Below are 19,877 nucleotides of genomic sequence, written 5' to 3' on the forward strand. Positions count from 1 at the left end.
GATGATATTAACTACAAACACTCTAATATGCTGAATTTAAGGGGCAAATAAAACAGTCTCAGTGAACACAGTTGGTAAATAATTGACCGTGATCACAGTCTACGTTCCTTCTTTCTGTCCCTCACCGCTGCAGGCCAAAACCTGGCTACTAATTACCTCGAGCCCAGTATTGCTACTTCTGATCAGTGAGAGTGAGTTTAAACATTTGCTTGAATGGCTCCTTTGTCCAAAAACATATTGTAGGTACTGGGTACAAGGTTCAGCTATAGCAGCTGGAACAAAGAAGGTGAACAATGTTTTTTAGCAAGAGGAGAAACAGTCGTCTGTGTCGCATGAGTGTACAAGTCTGCTTGTGCTCGTCTGTCAGCAACCTGCCGTTTGCCGTTTGTCTGGTTTTGAAACACTATGAAATAAACAAGATCAGAAATGTGCAGTGTTTGGTTGAGAGCATCTGTGTATTTGTAAAGGTCGGTCTGGCTTCAAATGGGAGAAAAAGACATCTTAAAACAAAGTTACATTGAATTTTATTTCATTCAGCAAACATGGGAAGATTTTGAATGCATTACAAAAATATCCAGACCACCCATAAATTACAATTTGAATGTTCTTTCACATCAACAAACAATCAGAGGTGCCATTCTCCATGTGTGCGTTTTATTGTACAGTATCTGTCTCTAGTAGTAAAATCCAAGTCCATCTACATACATTACACAAAGCTGCAATAACTCTCTCAAGTGAGATACTCAGTCAGGCATGTACATACTGGACTGTGCATGTGCTTCTCTGACAAGTGGAGCTTCAGAGGTGAGCTGGTAATGACCGTGTGCATCACTTACTGCATAGTAAAAACACCGAACCAGGAAACACAACTCTTGAGGCAGGATGCAGTTTAAAGACAGAGATTTGAAGTTTAATTGAAATATTGAATTCATTGGCTTGTTGTTTGGGCTGCTTTAGTTTAAAGAGGTTTTTGCTTAAAATAACAGCTGCTTGTGGTGATATTAGTCCGTCTCTTGAGCTCTCAAGGACCTGAGACATTCATGTCCTATGTCATGGCCAAACAGAGCAGTTTAAGCAAAGGCAGCTCTAATCCAATCCGACCTCCAGTTGGGATTGTTGGGACTGGAAAGGATCTATGGCCACAAGGACTGGGAATCCACCAGCAACAGGCCGGATCAACATGGGATCAATCGGGATCAGTAGGGAGGCCGAAGTCATGGATCTGCAGATGGCAGAGCGGTGTGATGTCAGTCTGCAAACAGCAACAGACTGCATGGGTAAACAGACATACTAGATACATACACATATAATATTAAATTCTATAGCACCTTACAAGAGCTTGCCACAGCAGCACTTGTTTTCCTTGAACAGCTATAAAGATACATGTACACATCCACCCTTTGAATCTTCATCAACATATAGCTCATATCAACAAATAGCACACAGTAGTCAAATCTGCAGTGTTAATATTGTATTTCTTTTCTACATCCCTTTTATTTTTCCCTTAATCATTCAATAACTGATTCTTCCGTCTGCCCCTGGAGCTTCTGACCAGTAGAGGGACGCATGCATCTTAAGGTGCCGGCAGTGATGAGAACCTTTCTGTACAAAGTAAATCAGCAATCCTCAGGACAAGCTACCATGAGGTAAAACAGTACAATCAAAGTAATGCATTCAGCTTTGTCTAAAAGAGCCTTTGTTGTCTATGCCCGCAGATCTCTTGGGGTCACATTAATTGGAGGAGCGCACTTTCCTTCCTTTGAGAGGCTGGGGAGGCCTGAAGTTGTTTTCCATGCGTGTCCTCTGATCCTCTTCCTCTCCAGTGAACAGAAGCGTTCTAAATTTGCCCAGCTGCATCGGGAGAGACAGATGGACAGAGTTTACTCTTAATATGTTTGCAAAGAAAATGAATTTGTTTGTTAAAAAAAGCTCTGTGCACAACTTTAGCTGCACACTACACACTGTGAGCATGTTAAAAGGATAAGTGTGGTGATTTTTTTTGGATGCTATGGTCAACAAATCCCATTAGAAGACCAAACCCAACAATGTATTTGTCCCTCTCTGAATACTACTATTTTATTTTTGGACAGAGTGTCACAGTGGTGCAGTGGTAAGCATTGTTGCCTCACAGAACGAGGGTTGCCAGGGTAGGGGAGCCCTTCTGTGCTGAGTTTGCATGTTCTTCTTGTGTCAGCGTGGGTTTTCTCCAGGTTCTCTAACTTCAGTCTAAAGATATGCAGGGTAGGTTAACTGGTGACTCCAAATTGGTGGTAGGTGAATGTGAACATGAATGGTTGTCTGTCTCTACAGTATGTGTCAGCCCTGTGATAGTCTGATGACCTGTCCAGGGTGTACCCTGCCTCTTGCCCAGTGTCAGCTGGGATAGGCTCCAGCCCCCCCGTGACCCCTAACAGGATACGCGTTTACGGAAAATGAATGTCATTGAAGGTCTATGGTACAGATGGATACTCTATTTCTAGGTTTGGCTACGCAGACATAGAAGAGGTGTCAAAATACATCGATCTGGATTGATATATTGAATCAAATACCAAGATTTAATATCATATATGCAAAATGAAAACATCTATAAATGGTCATCTTTAAGATGCGCCTTTATTTTGAAATTCCCATGTCACAATCGATGTCATGCAATGTAAATGTAAATGTTAATTCTGCCACTCAGCCTGTCTATTTATTATTACTTGTTTTTATTTTTTACTGCTTACAATTAATCACTCAGGTGCAATATCAGTATTGTTGTGCAATATCTATACTTCCATCTGTCAATAATAGTGGTCAGTAAAATCAGCCATTTAGTCTGTCTATTATATTCTGCTTCCTTTTGATGCTTCCTAATTATATGGCTTTGTGTTTTTATACTGTTTGCTGATTACACTGCTCTTTGTTTCTGTACAGTTTACTTACTTTATGTGTATGTATTTATATATGGCTTTGTATTTTATTTTTTTCTACTGATGCTTCCTGTTTGCACTATCCCTCAACTGCTGTAATGTTGCAGATTTTCCTGCTGTGGGACGAATAAGGGATTATCTTATCTTATCTTATCCTGTCTTATCTTATGTCACCATTTCCGTCCAAGCACAGCTCCTTCCTAAATATTCAAACAGTGCTAGCAGCCTAGCGCCAGGTAGATAATGGCACATAGCCAAGAAAAAGACAATGAGTACGTACACTGATATTGTCTCATATTGTCCCCTGAATTTAATCAAATCAAAATCATATCATGTCAGACTTTGTGATATCAACAAACATTGTGACATTGTCCAAACAATCTATACAATATTGTATCATAATGAAACTTTTTCACATAAAATTTTGAATGTTACCAGACTAATTATCTAACTCATGCTCCTTTATAAAACTTCCTCACACGTCCCACCTTCTTTTTTGTTTTTCCCTTTAAGCTCCATGTCGACCAATATGAGGGGAAATGAAAAACAAAATAATACCTTGTTATATAAGGGCTTTTCCCTGCTGGGTCCCCATGCAAGCATTTCTCAATTAAAGCCCTGCACACATCCAGTTGTCCATCCATCACGATAATCAGCTAGAGGGGATCAAAGGCTTGAGGCCTGGAGGCATAGGTTGTGGGGCCAGTTGCCCAGCTTACGCCTCACCCCCAGCTATGCTAACACACATTGGTTCACAGACGGATCGCTCGTGGCTACACCCCAAGGTGCCGCTGTCATTAAAACCCCTGATTCCTCATGTAGATCGCTGGAGTTAAAAATGGGGAACTAGACTAGCAAAGATCAACAAAGTGGGAGGGTATAATCCAGAGGCTGGCAGCAGTCGCCATAGGGCCAGCTCACAGGGGGACCTGGAAGGCATGTGCTGCAAGACATCCAGTTTTTCAGCTTAACTTGTCAGCAACCTGGGGTTACCAGGCCTAAACTTTCTGATTAAATTCAGTCCAAGGATGGGAGGATAAAAACAAGTCAACCCTGCACAAGGCATCCCCCATGAATGATGCTCGCTCTTGTGCTTGCCTCTTGATAAAAATAGCATTATACTGGGGCCAAACAGTAAATTTCTGAACATGCTACAGCACAGAGGTAAAGCCCACCATGACTCAAACGTGACATACTGATCCACTGATGCTGAACTTTGATTTGACAACAAAGGAGGCGGAGGATCCTTGGAGCCTAGTGGAGCATGTAGCTTAACATTATGCAGGCAGGGAAACATGGACGTCACAACTGACCGATCAACTGTAGCATCAGTGCCTTAAGCTCCACTGACTTACAGCTAAAACATACAACGTCCTTCCCCTGGTACAACTGTGTTTATTTAAAGTAATACTGTGCAGGATTGTCAGCTGCTGTTTGTAAACACGCTTGACAGAAAGAGTAAAAGTAAAAGCCAACCTCAGATTCACTTTTGTTGGGTGTTTCGCCTCACTTTATTTATTATTTGCTTATGATCTGGCACATGGTCGCTAACTTTTTATAAAGCCTCAACCTCACCTGAGTGGTGTGGTGTTACACACACATAAACGTCCCAAGCACAGAAAATAAGCAGAAAAAAAGAAAATACAGGCAGAGGGCAGAGTCTCTGCAGGAAAATACACCGCCACACACTACTAGTGAGTCATAAGTGATGATTGAGAGGGATTACCTCTGTATAGAGTCAATAGACTGTTTTTAGGAAAATCCTACATAGTATATTTTTTGATCAAAAAGTAAATTCAGGTTCTCTTTTATATTTAAAAACTGAACTTCAGTGAGGACCAAATTATGTCCATTTGCAGTATTACATTTAGCGGTATGGCTCTGTTCTGGGGCCCCTATAACTTTCCTACGCCTGCGCAGAAAGCCTCTTCCACGCGCCTATGTGGAAAACATAAGGTGGAGAGAGCACACCTCTCTGCCCTTCCACGCGCAAACAAGGAAAGCCTGAGGCAGAGAGAGCAAACATCCCTGCCCTTCCATGCATCTACATGGAAAACCTAAGGCAGGGAGAGCAGCAGCAAAGACCCCCTACAAACAGACCAGAGCAGCATCAGTGACAAACAGAAATGACATTGATAAGTCAGACACAGCATGAAAAGGAGGCGCTGGGTTGCAAAGCGGCTTGCAGAGGAAGCAGAAACAGTAGGCAGGCCAGAGCAGTTTAAATAGGGTGCCCTGAGTGAGACTTGCCAATTGGTTGCATAGAAAGGAATCATGTGATCTATCAGTTGACTTCCTTCCATCAGTCAGCTGCTCCATCAGTTGATTGGGCTGTTTGAGATCAGCTGATGTAGCTGGGACGTGAGCTGAGCTATGCTCAATATTTGAGAAAATATCATCGACAACAACAAATATATGAAAGCAATCAGTAATACTTGAGAGTTGAACATATATGTGGAGTTGGGAATCGATAAAATATGTCTGTTTTGTCCATTTGTCTTAATCAAATATGAATATCTCTGATGCACCTTTTTTCTTTCGTTATGAATATGAGATGTTTGCCTCGTATACTTCTTATTTTAAGCAGTGATGTAGTTCTAGTAGTCGTCAAGGAAAACATAGATCCTATGACAGAGGAGTTGCCCACTTCTGGCCCGCAGCTAAAACAGCTAGATCGGGGTTAATGCTGTGTATGAATGGCCGTGCCACATGACCTGGAATAATAAATAACGACCACAGTGTTCTAAGTGTTGGAAATCTGGCACGTATTGTGGTCAAAGGAACAGTGCAACACACACACACACACACACACACACCTGTTTTTCAGACAGCATGATTGGCTCCTGCACAACAATCCAGATGACGCTCTCATGCAGGGGGGGTGTGGTCAGTGATCCCAGGTAGGTCCAGTAGTGGAGGCTACTGGGCAGGAGGCACTTAGGGTTGAAACCTTTGAAATCTGTGACACTGCCCTGTAAGGAAAACAGAAAGACAGCAGCTTTTATATTACTGCAATAACGCTAAGAGCAGGTCATAAACCACATGAATATTACAGGCGATAAAACCCAGAGACAGTCATAGTATTCACCTTATACTTCACCATGTAAAGAGCGTCTGTTATCGTGTGGAGCCATCTGTGGTCGTCACCTGTCTTGCATAACAGACAAAGATTGCTTTTGGACTTGATTTGAGACCTGAAGGGAATCTATATTTTCATATATAATCTACAAAAGATCAGAAATGTTTGTTTTTTGTTGAAGCTGGCACATTTCAGAAACACAACACTGGTCAAGGGAGAGATTACAGTAAATATCAGAGTGTATATCATAAAGAAAATATGTTTCTAGTCACTGTCAACAGCACTAGCTTTTCAAATATACACAACAGATATCATGTACGCAGCTTTATGACTGAGAATTTTTCCCACTAGCTTCTCTTACAACTTCTATAACCTTTTAAAAATCACCACCCACATCTTTCTTTCTGTCAGCGTGAAGTAAAAAACAACTGTGAATCTGTGACACTAATACAAAATGGAGAAGAGAGGGGGCACGGGGATAGAAAATGGGATTGCACTTAAGAGAGACATCTTACTTCTAAAAAGATGCCGAGGACAGCGAGGCCATCCGGAGCTTCTGCCGCCTCCCCAAACGTCTTGTACTTGACAGCATTCCAGTGTACTAAATGAAGCTAGAGGGGAGAAACAGGAGGAGAGAACGACAGAAAGAAAAAGAGCTGGCTTTTAAAGTTAAATAAATAAAATCAAGTCACATAAGACATTCATACACAGATGGAAATACTGGTAATTTTTTTCTTAGCCAAAAATGTGTTTCTGTAATTAGACACTGACACAGTGAAGTATTCAGACACTGACCTCAGAATCGTAGCTCCTTCCTGCAACAGTGTGCTCAGAGCCATCGCAGCCTTTTCCGCCCCAGTGGAAGTGGAACTGTTTCAGCCTGTAAGGGTTGTCAAGAGGGCCTCCCTGGATCACTGTGGAAGATGAGGAGATGTGAAGAAAAAAAAAATATATATATATATATAAGTGAATAAATAAAAAAGGTTTGGCAGTCACACACACACCCACACACCTACTCTCTGTGGGCGTCAGACAAACTAGACAAACTGCTTTCGAGCAGAACGCTGCACAGAGCATCGTGTGTGCAGCATCACTCAAACAGCTTGGGTACCACTGCAGGATGAGTCAACCTGGTAACACCCAGCATACTTAAAGGTCCAGTGTGTGGGATTTAGAGGGATATACTGGCAGAAATTAAATATAGTAAGTATATTTTCTTTAGGGTGTGATCACCTGAAAATAAATTTTATTGTGTTTTCCTTAGGTGGCTAGCATTGTTAGCATCGTTACTTCACAGCAAGAGGGTTCCTGGTTCGAACCCTGGGGTGGGGGAGCCCTTCTGTGCGGAGTTTGCATGTTCACCCCGTGTCAGCGTGGGTTTTCTCCAGGTACTCCAGCTTCCTCCCACAATCCAAAGACATGCAGGTTAACTGGTGACTCTACATTGGCTGTAGGTTTGAATGTGAGTGTGAATGGTTGTCTGTCTCTATGTGTCAGCCCTGTGATAGTCTGGTGACCTGTCCAGGGTGTACCCCGCCTCTCACCCACTGTCAGCTGGGATAGGCTCCAGCCCCCCTGCGACCCCTAACAGGATAAGCGATTACAGAAAATGAATGAATGAAGCTGTTTTTGCTACCTTAGAATGAGCATGTCTAAATAGGGAGAGAGTCCTTATCCAAGGAGTCTGCCATGTTGCACTGCCATGTTTCTACAGTAGCCCAGAATGGACAAACCAAACACTGGCTCTAGATAGGGTCATTCGTGATTTTGCATCAGCTACTGTATTTAGCATTGGAAAAAACTGATTTCTTTTAATGTTAAACTGCTTCATTCAGTGTTTTCACCGGTTTAAATCACCCGGTCCGTTTGTTTTGAAGAGGAAGAGGCTCTGCTGATAATTCGACTCCTGGTAAAAACACTGAAGGAATCCTGATTGGGAGTTTATGATTGGCACATGGGGGAAGTTTCAGCTGGTTGCAATCTGCAATCCTCATCCCTAGATGCCTCCAAATCCTACACACTGCTCGTTTATACTCAACTTCTAACTCAAAGCTGAGACATGAGCTCCAACAGACAGACCAACCGTCTGCTCTACCAACAAATCTATCATCAGAGCTTTGTGACACAAGCTTTAGGTTGAGACACAAATAACCAATCCTGTGCTAAATAAAGCAACGTTAAAGCTACTTTTACCTTGGTTTAGCTTTACATTCAGGTCCACTGTCCAACAAGGGTGGACACATACTTTAATATATATCATAATAATGTTCAGCCCGTTATCAGAATAGTACAGACTGTTTTCAGGGCCTGTGACTGGCTGACACTGCTGGATATGAGCACCAGTTTAATCTGACTGTTATTCATTGTGATGCTGCTGACATCCTTCTGACACACCAGTCCAGGTCAGCTTAGCGAGGCATGAATGGCACAGAGAGCAAAACATTTATCTGGTCCATCTTACAGTATAGATGTGGGATATCCACACACTGGGGGGACACATTTGAAACGGGTGTTTGGGCCTCAACCAAAAGCAAAGTATCAAACACTTAATTTCTTGCTTTACAGTGATTTTTAAACACTAATTTGTGCATTTTCTGCCATTTTTGAGGTATATGTCTTTAATTGTGAAAGTAAAAGTCCTCTGCTTCATGTTTTTACTGGGAGGATACATATTGAGGGGGGAGGTGTCCCCTGCATCCACCCACGAAATCTCCTCCTATGTCCACAGGAACAATGTGATCTGTTAAAAGGAAATCTGTTAAGTACAAATATGTGATAGTAGCAGGTATGAAAACTGCTTTATCTACAGTATGATAGCTGATGTGCTGAGTCAGGTGGTTAAAGATAATAATGCTGTAAATTCCGACCTTGGTTATGCCAACATTAATGACTGCCTGCAGAAAAAAAGGCATCAATTATAATTAACTTCCGACATGACTGTTATTCTAACATTCAGAGCCGGATCTTTGAGACTGTAAAGCGATATATCATTAAAAGTTTTAATTACTTAATATTAATATTGTGCATCTGTCTGAGGAAGTGCGTTAATTTTCCTGCAGGTCTCCTCTTTCATAAATCACTGCAGGTGATAGCTACTTGCTTGCTCTGTGGAAACTGTCTGAGCCAAACAGCCCCACATTTCTGAGCTTATCATTCATGTTAATGACAGGGTGGTTAACATGGATCCACCCTGCGATAAAAGCAAATAGGGTCATAATAACTACTGAGATCACCTGAGGTTATTATTTCTCTTGTCCGGCAGACAGATACTCATACAGTTAACTGCTGCCTTTACTTTCCTGCAGCATAAACAGAGGCTTATGTGCAACCTCTGATTAAGGTCAGATGTTCACATGGTTTGCACTTTTCAAAAAATCAAGGTAATCCCAGCTTTCAAGTGTGTGTTTATTGAAAGTTAACTTTGAGTGCAGATTTCCACTGCATGTGGCTGACATCAGATCTCAAATTATCTGTCAGTAATCTCTTAAGACACCCATGTCATATCAATGCACATAGTCTTTCAGCAGATCTTATCCTCTGTGGATTGTGCAGACTTAAAAGCAGAACATATTTGAACTGGTTTGCTGGTCGTTTGTCGGTGTAATTTCTGCTTTCAGAAGACCTCTTTCTCTCACCTGAACGGTCATCTGAGTCCTCAAACTCCACAACAACAGAGTGTCCATTGTTGGCGATGCTGATGGAGGTACATCGATCATAGTTCAGGACAATCGGACCCAGGCTGGGATCATGTGAAGCCTGTTGGGGGACGATGTCAATGGGAGACTGCCGGCTCCCCTCGGCAACGGGGAAGCTTTTGTGCCACACAGAGGGACCTGAGCATATAAGAAGACCATGAGCAAGAATCAGAACATTTAATACAACCAGTACTGCACTTGGTTGTGATCAAATGTACTAAAAGAAAACAGATTTCATTTCATTCACTATTCATTTCTTTATAGGGCACAGTAAGAGAATAAAGCTTTCTTATTTAACACAGCAAACTTAGTTTTAACTATTAATCACTAAGTAATCAAGGTCTATTTCCAAAACAATTTACAGGTGGGACCATCAGAACAAAATTAAGACCCCAAGATTCAAAAGTGAAAGTCACTCAAGGGTCAAGAGTCATTTACAAACTAAGCAGCACAGTAAATACTTTTTTCAATTGTTTTTAACACAACAACTTGTGTTAAAAACAATTAGGCTTCCGGCCATGCATGACACTGTTGCAATGCAGTGTTTCTTCCTCAACACCACTGGGCCAAATCAGGTGGAAAGTCAGGTAAAGGTGACAGCAGACATCCCCTTAAGCATATGGCTAAGCTGCATTAACAGCCTTGCTCCTCTGCCCTCGACTCCTCTTGAAAAACGCACGCAATGCCTCACAGCTTTACAAAACAACACATAGCCTAACTATTGATGATATGAGGTTAATTCCCTCCACTATGAATGGAAGAGCAGTGAGGTTGTGTCTGGATCCTGGATCCTGTGAGATCTTACCGTCCTGTTTTCCATATCCCCACTGACTCCCTGGCATTGTCCCTGTAAGTGGATCCAAGTCTGACCAAGCTGTCGGCGTTGGACTCCCGCACTCTGCTGCGCACGTGGAGGACGGCCACGGATATCAGTCTGTGTTTATCTGGTGGCTGGAGGGGAAGGGCAATTATCCCTGTCTTGACACGCCCCTGCACACCCACAAGCGCGCGCGCGCGCACTCACACACGCACAGAATCCACCTGTCTTGAGGTTTTGGAGCTTATCTTGTCTAGGGTCACTGCATTACGTCATTTGTTTTTAGATTTAATGATTTCAGTAAGATATGATTACAGTAGGTTTTATTACCGAAATTATTACCAGAGGTATATTTCTATGATAAAATAATGGCTGATAGGCGTATGTAATACTCTTATGATAAAGAGTGTCATTAAAATTCATGTGTAATTTATCCCATAAACGAACATGCAGGGGTTTTGTAGTGGAGGAAAAAGTGGGACTGATGACTCTGTGGGCCCCAATGGGAGGGGGCCCTCAAAAAGCCTGGAATGAAAAGTTTGCTTTTGTTTGCTTTTTTAAAAATTTCAAAGTAATTAAAGCCATAACTAAATTAAAATTGGCTGAATAAATCTGCACGCCTCTCTCACCTGTTAAAGGTGCAAAATAATTGAGTCCGCCCCTGCATGAGGATTCCTCTGTAAATGCAGATAGAGCCAAGTGAGTGACTGCCAGTGCTGCTGGTGTGCACTGTCGTGTTGTTACATAAGAAAGGGAAATGGAAAAGAAAAGAAAGAAAGCAAGAGAGGAAAGGGAAAGAAAGCCACCTGACTTTGTAAAAAAATAAAAGCTTAGACGATGCATGAGAGAGTCATGAATCAAAAGAATGCCTATGCATAGGGCCCAGAATTTGGTGCGACACCCCTTTGAACATGATCTGCTTTAATAGCCTACAACTTTAAATCAATTTTGAAAATGTATTTGTTCATCGTTGTTTCTGGGCTGTTTATGTCTTTTATCCCACACTTTACACTTTTTGATAATTTACTTTTTTATTGTATTTGTTGTTTTATTGCCAGTGTCTCATTTAAAGCACTGTTTCCCCTGTGTAAGAAATGCACTGTAAAGTTGATCTGATTTATATTGATCAGTCAATTGAGACAACAATCACGAATAGTTTCATTCATTCATTCATCTTCTAACCGCTTCATCCTCTTGAGGGTCGCGGGGGGGCTGGAGCCTATCCCAGCTGACATCGGGCGAGAGGCAGGGTACACCCTGGACAGGTCGCAAGACTATTGCAGGGCTGACACATAGAGACAGACAACCATTCACACCTATGGACAATTTAGAGTTATCAATTAACCTAGTCCCCAATCTGCATGTCTTTGGACTGTGGGAGGAAGCCGGAGTCTCTTGCTGTGAGGCGAGAGTGCTAACCACCACACCACCGTGCCGCCCTCGAATAGTTTCAATAATGACTAAATGTTTGAATCATTTTTCTTGCAAAAATGTTAAACATTCTGTGATTCCAGCTTTTTGAATGTGAGAAAGTAATCACCCTAAAAGTATCCATGAGATAAAATCAGAACCAGAATCAGAAGTTTTAATACCAAGTAGGTTTTCACTCACAAGGAATTTGCTGGAGTAAATTCAAAAATAATAAATAAACAACAAATTAGATAAAATGCAATACAAATAATTAAATTAGATTAAATTGAATTAAATTTAAAAAAAAAAAAAAAAAAACATTGATGACACCACCTTGGGCTAAAGGAAGTGTTTCACTGTTCACTGACATTTTTAACTGATTGATTGAGAAAATTATCTTCAGTTTAATCAATTAGCCCATGAAAGTATTTGCAGCCTAACCATGTACCCCACATGTGGTGCTAATGGTGAAATTATCATTACACCTACTATATGAGCCATGGATGCCTCAAATTCTGGATATTAATGTAACTTTAGAAGAATATGTATCATAATTTCTGCTCTGGTTGCCACAAGAATCCATAAAGTTCCCAGTTTCACCTTAATCCTTGGTTAGATGTCCCTTCATTGTTGTTGCCCCTGCTCCTCAAGGAGTCAGTGAACGCACCGCCTCTAACACCTTTTACTGTATTTATTCAGAGCACAGAGAAAAAACGTATCTTTCCTATTACAGTCACAATATTGAAGTTACAATTTAATAATAACATTATTCCAGCAAAAGGCTTCATAAGTGGGCAGCACGATGAGTTTTTGTGTCGAAAGTGCGCATCTGAATGTTCACGCGGGCATATTTGTGACGAATCTGTCATTGCGGAAGTTAAGATGAGTCCGTAGATGTCACTCATTGGAAAGAAACCATGGCAGCCACCAAAGCCTCCAAAGAACAGAAATACGACAGACAGCTCAGGTACATTCAAACTATATCATATGTCTCACAGAGAACATACAGTTTATTTGATAAATATCCTGCGTGTTTCCTCTGAGAGGTCACACCGGAAACATTAATGAGGCAGGAGTGCTAACGTTAGCTAGCGTTAGCTTGCTATGTTCGTTTCAGTGAAAACAGCTTCGGCGAGCTAACAAGTAGAAGAGCTTTAAGGTTAATGTGATGGGTTGCTTTGTATTTCTTTCTGGTGTGTGCTTACCTATCAGAATTACCAGCTTGTCTAATGTCTAACGTAATTTATATTCATTGTGTTTGTGGGTAAAACAAGAGTAACACTACATGGTTTGTCAGTGCTGCTGAAGCTGTCACAGCACCGGCTAAGTCATTCTTTCAAAGTGTCTCGCTGTGATTTCACAGCGGTTGAGTATGAATCGTATCACTAGATGGCAACACATGTCCATGTTGTGTTTCAGACTGTGGGGTGACCATGGTCAGGAGTCACTGGAGAATGCTCATGTTTGTCTCATCAACGCCACAGCAACTGGGACAGAGATACTGAAGAACTTGGTACTTCCAGGTAAACAGACGTGTCTGTGATGATGCTGCAGCTGCTGATGAATGCGTCTTTCTGAGTGATTTCTTTGTTGTCTTTTTTGTCAGGTATTGGAGCATTCACCATTGTTGACGGACACACAGTTTCAGGGGAAGATGTAGGAAACAAGTAAGACAGCAGTCTTGTGCTCTAAGCTTGAATTGCTGTGTATTAGTTTGACTTGTGTGTTCATGGCTGACCTCTTGATCTTGTCTTGCAGCTTTTTTCTCAGCAACAACAGCATTGGAAAGGTATGCTTTGCCAAAACCAATGAATTTATATTGTATGGACACACAATCTGTATTCATTTTAGGACTAGATGTTACAATCCCTTGATGCACATTCTTAAGACTGTCTGGGAGTGGTAGTGCCGCCTGGGGGTTTCTGATTGGGAGCCGAAGGGTGATGGTTGGACGGATAAAAAAAAGTTGGAAAGAGCATAGGTAGATTGATAGGGAATGCAGAGCCAAGGAGAGACATCTGTGTGGACTGAACTCTCCCCTGCCAGACCGGGCTGTACACTCTACCTCCCCAACTCCTTTTAATCGACTTAAATTGAGGCGGAGATTAACTGGTCAATTTATGTTGCACATACTTGCGATTGTGAGTGACAGTTGGAGCCATGCTGGGGAAGAGGATGGGGGTTTAGGAGGGGAAAAGCTATAGGGTCATCAGATGGGTACCCTTCTTCACTGGTTTTTCAATGATAGGCCCACAACACCTCCAGAGGGCTTATCAGAGATGTGGGCCTCTATTCTATTTCCTATTCTACCCTGCGTCTGCATCTAGTTATTCATGAAGTCATTTGTAAATTCTTATTTGAAACAAATGCAGTGTGTTTGCATATTTGTATGACCTCTGACCTTATTTTTTATGCTACAGAACAGAGCACAGGCTGCCACTGAGCTGCTACAAGAACTTAACAGTGATGTCTCTGGAAACTTTGTCGAGGAGGTTTGTGTTGTTTAAGTTTTAACATAGTGCCGCAGATGTTTTCACAATGTTTTAGAGGGAACTGAACACACAAATCTTTGATATTATCATAACAGTAACACCATTTACATCACATTAACACACATTAAACCAGTGGACATAAGATTTAGCGCTGATTTAGTAGAACTACAAGAGGGGTCAAAAATGTTAAGTTTGTATTTCATAAAAGTAGGTCTATGAATACAAGATATGCTGTGTAAATATATTGATCAGCATCATGACTGTAATAGTAACAGAGCATATTGTATTCTGTTACACCTGCAGAGTCCAGACAAGCTCCTGGACAATGATCCTGAGTTTTTCCACAGGTTTACCATAGTCATTGGTGTCCAGTTGCCAGAAAGGTATGAGATACAGTTCATCTTACTCTCACATTTTATTGTAATAAAAGAGTTAATGAGAAATTATATTGCTATCTACAGTATGTTTAAGTGTAATTCTTTGTATCATTTCAAAGAAATATCTAAACATAGTGCAGAACACCATCCTGGACAGAGCATTTCACACTCTGTCCAGGCTTGGCTTGAAAAATCTGATAAAGGAACTTGTTTATGCTTTAGGAGCATTTGTATATACAAGCTGCAAGTGCAGTACTTTCCCTCATTCTAACTGACGAAGAGATTTTTACCTTTTTTAATTGTATAGACATTGTTTACTTCTTTTGTGAAAACATTTCAACTTTTCAAATTTCTTCTGAAATCCAACAGCACATGTTTGAGGCTAGGCTCAGTCCTGTGGAGTGCCTCAGTACCTTTTCTAGTCTGTAAAACCTACGGCCTGATTGGCTACATGAGGCTAGTGGTGCAGGAGCATACAGGTTAGTAAACAGCATTTTACTTTGATTCCACTGTTCTTGTTATTAAACTTAAATACATCAAATAACAACTTTTAATTGGTGTTATATTTGTACATATGTGATGCTTTCAGGTCAGAGTGGTTAATCAACCTATGAAATTGCAGATGCAGCACTGTGATAGATAACATGCCATTAATTACTCTCTGTAGTCATGGGTATTTACATTAGCCTGTTATTTACCCTGGCTCATAGTTTATATGTAATTTTTAAATGTATTTTAACATTTAACCACCTCTCTTTTTAGTGATTGAATCCCACCCAGACAATGCCTTGGAGGACCTGAGGTTATGCCAGCCTTTTGCTGAGTTCAAGAACCACATTCAGTCCTACGACCTCGACAGCATGGACAAGAAGGTGTGTGTATTTGGGGTCTTTATGGACATTAGTCAGTTTAAAATGTGCCAGCTTTACACAACTGATAGTACTCCTTTCCATTCTTTATTTAATCTGCAGGATCACAGTCACACACCGTGGATTATCATTGTGGCTAAGCACCTGGAGAAATGGCTCAGTGAGGTACAGCACATTTTCTCTGACCTCCCCAGTTCCAAGATGTCTGACAAATACTCCATTACTGATATCTATGCTTGACTGCTTTTGCTACATTACTGTATGATGAAATGACTCTCTACTTTTGTCCTTACAGCACAATTGTCAGCCACCGAAAAATTACAAGGAGAAAGAGACCTTCAGACAGCTTATTCGAGAAGGTATCTGTGGACCTCTGGATTGTCTTTGCCAGTAGGTTCAGTGACTTGGCTTGTAACCAAACTTATCTGTGATTTTTTTGTTCTTTCAGGGATCCTGAAGAATGAGAATGGTGTCCCAGAGGACGAAGAAAACTTTGAAGAAGCTATTAAGAATGTCAATACTGCATTAAATCCAACCAAGGTGCCAGATCTCAAATACTCTTGAGTTTTTAACGATTATCTTGTGTCCCATTCAGCATATCTCACTTTTTAAACCCCCACAGTTTGTCTGTTTTTATAGTGTCACAGTTAACAGTCTCTTCTAATGTCTTGTTTCTGCAGATTCCTAGTGCTGTTGAAGACCTCTTCAACAGTGAACAGTGTAACAACATCACATCGCAGGTTTTTGACTTTTCCTGAGACCATTCTATTAAGAAAACACACATAGTTATATCACCATTTCAAATAAATAGTTTTTTTTTTTCTTTTTTTTTTCCCGATTATTTTTTAATGTGTGGCATGTTTTATGTTGGTGCTTGTTTCCCAGACCCCATCTTTCTTTGTGATGCTGCGAGCGGTCAAGGAGTTCACTGTCAATGAGGGCAATGGAAGCCTACCTGTACGGGGAACCATCCCAGATATGATTGCAGATTCGGAGAAGTTCATCAACCTTCAAAATGTGTAAGTGTGGAATATACGGGTGGTAGCTGCAAGAGAAAAATACTTAAAAAGTTCTCAGATCAAAGGATTCGGTTCCGTGTCTCTCTGTCCAACAGTGTTTTATTTAATAATGTGGGTTTGTGTTGGTGTTCAGTTTTGTGTTTTATTTCAGTTACAGGGAAAAGGCCATGCAGGATGCAGCAGCTGTTTCTAAGCACGTAGAATGTCTATTGCAGTCTGTTGGAAAGGTATGTTGTTAACCCATGTAGTTATCAAACAAGAGTATTTAAGTTAGTCTGGGCTTCAATATAGGGCTTAATAAATTTATTGCTACTCAAAATAAATGTCTGATAAGTCAAATGAATTAGCTGTGACCAGGAAGCACTTGTTTTGATGCATTACAACAGCAACTTTAAAACCAATTTGACAATACTGCCATTGTGGCATATGTCAAAGGCTAAGAGGGTAAAAATAGGGAAATGTATTTAATAAATAGTGGTCTAGAGAAAATATGTGACACATCCCACAAAAAAGCACCTACAAAAAATAAATACAGTCCTAGATCCTACAACTGCAGCCAAACAAGTTTAACTAACTTGGGAATGCAACTTTGTGGTTAACTATGGGGACCTTCAACAAAATTTGCTGTTATTTCAGTTGAAAATCAGCGTTTCCAACTCTTTGCCTTCAATTTTATTCTGTTTTTTTGTTCTGTGTTATGTGTCTGTAAGTTATGGTGCTGCCTGTCTCGGCCAGGACACTTTTGAAAAAAAAGATTTTTAATCTCAAGAGGTTTTTCTGGTTAAATAAAGGTTAAATTGTGGCCTTTGTGTCAGTCTTGCATGCAGCCGTTTTACGGTAATATTATAATTGCATTAATAGATTTTGCCCTGAAATTGTGAATTGTCTCACTTAAAATTGATTTCCATTACTTTTTTTCTGTTAGCCACCAGAGAGCATCTCTGAAAAGGACATCAAACTGTTCTGTGAGTAATCCATCCTTTAATTAACAGCCCTTACCCTCCTATTTTAATATTTAGTTATATTAAGTGGGTTTACATGCATACAAATCTGATCTTAACCTGATTAACACAATATGCTGCCCATACTACATACTACATAGAGTTTTTAGAGGCATTTATTTCATACTGAGATGCACGTGTCACACTTCTGTAAGTACATTTTCAAATTAGTTCTGTAACGCCTGAAAATTGTCATCATCCATGTTAACAGTTAGACAAACATGCACATAAACATACATCGGCATAATGCGTGAATTGAAACCGCCGCACGCCATCTATTCATCAGTTACATTTGTTACTAATTTATCAGCACACGCCATGTCTGTCATGTGTTGCCTTTTCTGACTTCAAAAGTGTTTTTCCGAGAATGGCTGCAGTTAAGTTTTGTAACTCTGTCACTGTGTCCCTTCTAGAGTCAAGAACTCAGTCTGCATATTAGTGGAACATAATGTGCTCTTCTGACTGTGCCTTTGACTTTTCCTGCACCTACAATAAGTTTATCGCTAACTGTGGGTGTTTGTGTCGGTGTCTAGGTAAGAATTCATCCTTTCTGAGGGTGGTGCGCTGCAGATCTCTGGCTGAGGAATATAGTGTGGACTCAGTTAATAAAGATGAAATCAGTAAGTTGGAGACAAATTTCCTTTCTGATTAAGCTGTTCAGTCTTGTTCTTTCTTTTGATAAGCGTAAAGTATATTCACCTGTTAACGATAGCTGTGTGTCCTCAGCCTCAAGCATGGACAATCCAGATAGCGAGATGGTCTTCTACCTCATGCTTCGTGCTGTCGATCGCTTCTATCAGCAGCACTCCCGCTACCCAGGTATGACCAAGGTTTATACAGACCTTTCTTTAAAGATGTAAAACACCCTCATGGAACTTCATAAAATGAAGTCATCAACACATGTAGATCATTCTTCCTGATGCCAGTATACAGAAATAAAATGGCTGTACGAGTCTTATTTCTTTTTTCCATCTTTCCCACATCTTACAGGAGTTTATAACTACCAGGTAGAGGACGACATCAGCAAACTGAAGCTCTGCGTGAACAGCCTACTGCAGGAGTACAGCCTCAACGTCAACATCAAAGACGATTACATCCATGAGTTGTAAGTCATGGTCACTGCTGGGTTTACTGATTGTATTGTTAAACACTGCCAAATTATTAACTGTCTTTACCTGTTTTTTTTAACCCGCAGCTGTCGATATGGTGCGGCAGAACCACACACAGTTGCTGCATTTTTGGGAGGTAATATAGTAGCACTTTACAGAGATTTAAGATGCTAAGACACAGCATATCCTACCTATGTACAGTGCTAATGAATATGCTTATTTTTTCTGTTTCAATGGTGTTTCTTCAGGATCTGCTGCTCAAGAGGCGATCAAGATCATCAGCCACCAGTTTGTGCCCTTCAACAACACTTTCATTTACAACGCGATGTCACAGACCTCTGCTACATTACAGTTGTGAATACAGTTACTGATCCTGAGTTTTCTTACACATGCTATCAGAGAAAACAGCAACATCAATGAGGCATTTACCAACTCGCTTTCTAAAAATCTAAACTGAAAGTAGGAAGAAAGATTGCATTATATCACAACCGAACGGGATAACTGCCAGAATGCATGCGCTAAAAATGCTTGTCGTGCAGAAGATCAAAGGTCAGGACTCTTTATACTATCGATCGTAGAGCTTTGTCTTCTTTGTTGAAGTTCCTGAGAGCGGAGAAATCAGGACAGCACCCACAGAGGAGTTCTTCAAACTGTTTTTTTTTGTGTGTGGCAGATACCAATAAACAAAGCTGGCACTGAAATGAACAAATTCCAAACCTTGATGTGGTATTTTCATTCGTGAAACTCCACATTTATGGATGATACTTCACAATGTAGCAGCACTTTGTATACTACAGTCACATCTGTCTTTATTGTATTGTGTTTGAAACAAGGTTGAAGTTTTTGGGTCAAAATGAAAAAAATAAACATGCTGTATGTAGTGTTTAACTCTCATGCATTGTTATAAAAACATTGAATATTTAACCTGAACTTGTTTATTTTTATTACAAAGATGGCATTGTTTGGCACACACTTCTTGCAGTGCGCAAAAATGATTTGTAAAAGACGGAAAAAACAGAGTCTGCACACAAGACTATGCTCCCATGAACATATATGTAATTTAATTTAATATAATTACCACCACTCTATGGTAATTA

The 19,877-nt window shown here is 40.6% G+C and overlaps 2 protein-coding genes across 3 annotated transcripts; one reads left to right on the forward strand and one right to left on the reverse strand.

The window, feature by feature from the left end:
* Positions 1-507: 507 nt before the first annotated feature.
* ca7 (carbonic anhydrase VII) lies at positions 508-10,634 on the reverse strand. Of its 2 annotated transcripts, XR_013493349.1 has the most exons (8): positions 10,492-10,634; positions 9,627-9,824; positions 6,787-6,905; positions 6,507-6,602; positions 6,001-6,063; positions 5,729-5,884; positions 1,599-1,851; positions 508-1,252 (listed from the first exon to the last, which is right to left on the reverse strand). XR_013493349.1 is itself a non-coding variant. In XM_033635550.2 (7 exons), exons 1-7 carry the CDS (start codon positions 10,526-10,528, stop codon positions 1,732-1,734), a joined length of 789 nt encoding a protein of 262 aa, XP_033491441.1. In that variant the 5' UTR covers positions 10,529-10,634; the 3' UTR covers positions 508-1,731. The 2 variants fall into 2 exon arrangements, 1 of the variants encoding a protein (XP_033491441.1); XM_033635550.2 differs by having other exon boundaries at positions 508-1,851.
* A 2,129-nt stretch (positions 10,635-12,763) lies between these two features.
* Positions 12,764-19,671, forward strand: nae1 (nedd8 activating enzyme E1 subunit 1). Its single transcript, XM_033639849.2, has 20 exons — positions 12,764-12,880; positions 13,333-13,436; positions 13,520-13,580; positions 13,672-13,702; positions 14,334-14,405; positions 14,709-14,788; positions 15,152-15,261; positions 15,545-15,654; positions 15,754-15,816; positions 15,947-16,010; positions 16,100-16,191; positions 16,332-16,391; positions 16,537-16,670; positions 16,822-16,897; positions 17,596-17,635; positions 18,205-18,291; positions 18,398-18,490; positions 18,662-18,776; positions 18,867-18,916; positions 19,029-19,671. The coding sequence occupies exons 1-20, from the start codon at positions 12,831-12,833 to the stop codon at positions 19,136-19,138; spliced, it is 1,602 nt and encodes a 533-aa protein (XP_033495740.1). The 5' UTR covers positions 12,764-12,830; the 3' UTR covers positions 19,139-19,671.
* The last annotated feature ends 206 nt before the right edge of the window (positions 19,672-19,877 follow it).

Source organism: Epinephelus lanceolatus, chromosome 2, assembly GCF_041903045.1.
Source record: "Epinephelus lanceolatus isolate andai-2023 chromosome 2, ASM4190304v1, whole genome shotgun sequence".
NCBI lineage: Eukaryota > Metazoa > Chordata > Actinopteri > Perciformes > Serranidae > Epinephelus > Epinephelus lanceolatus.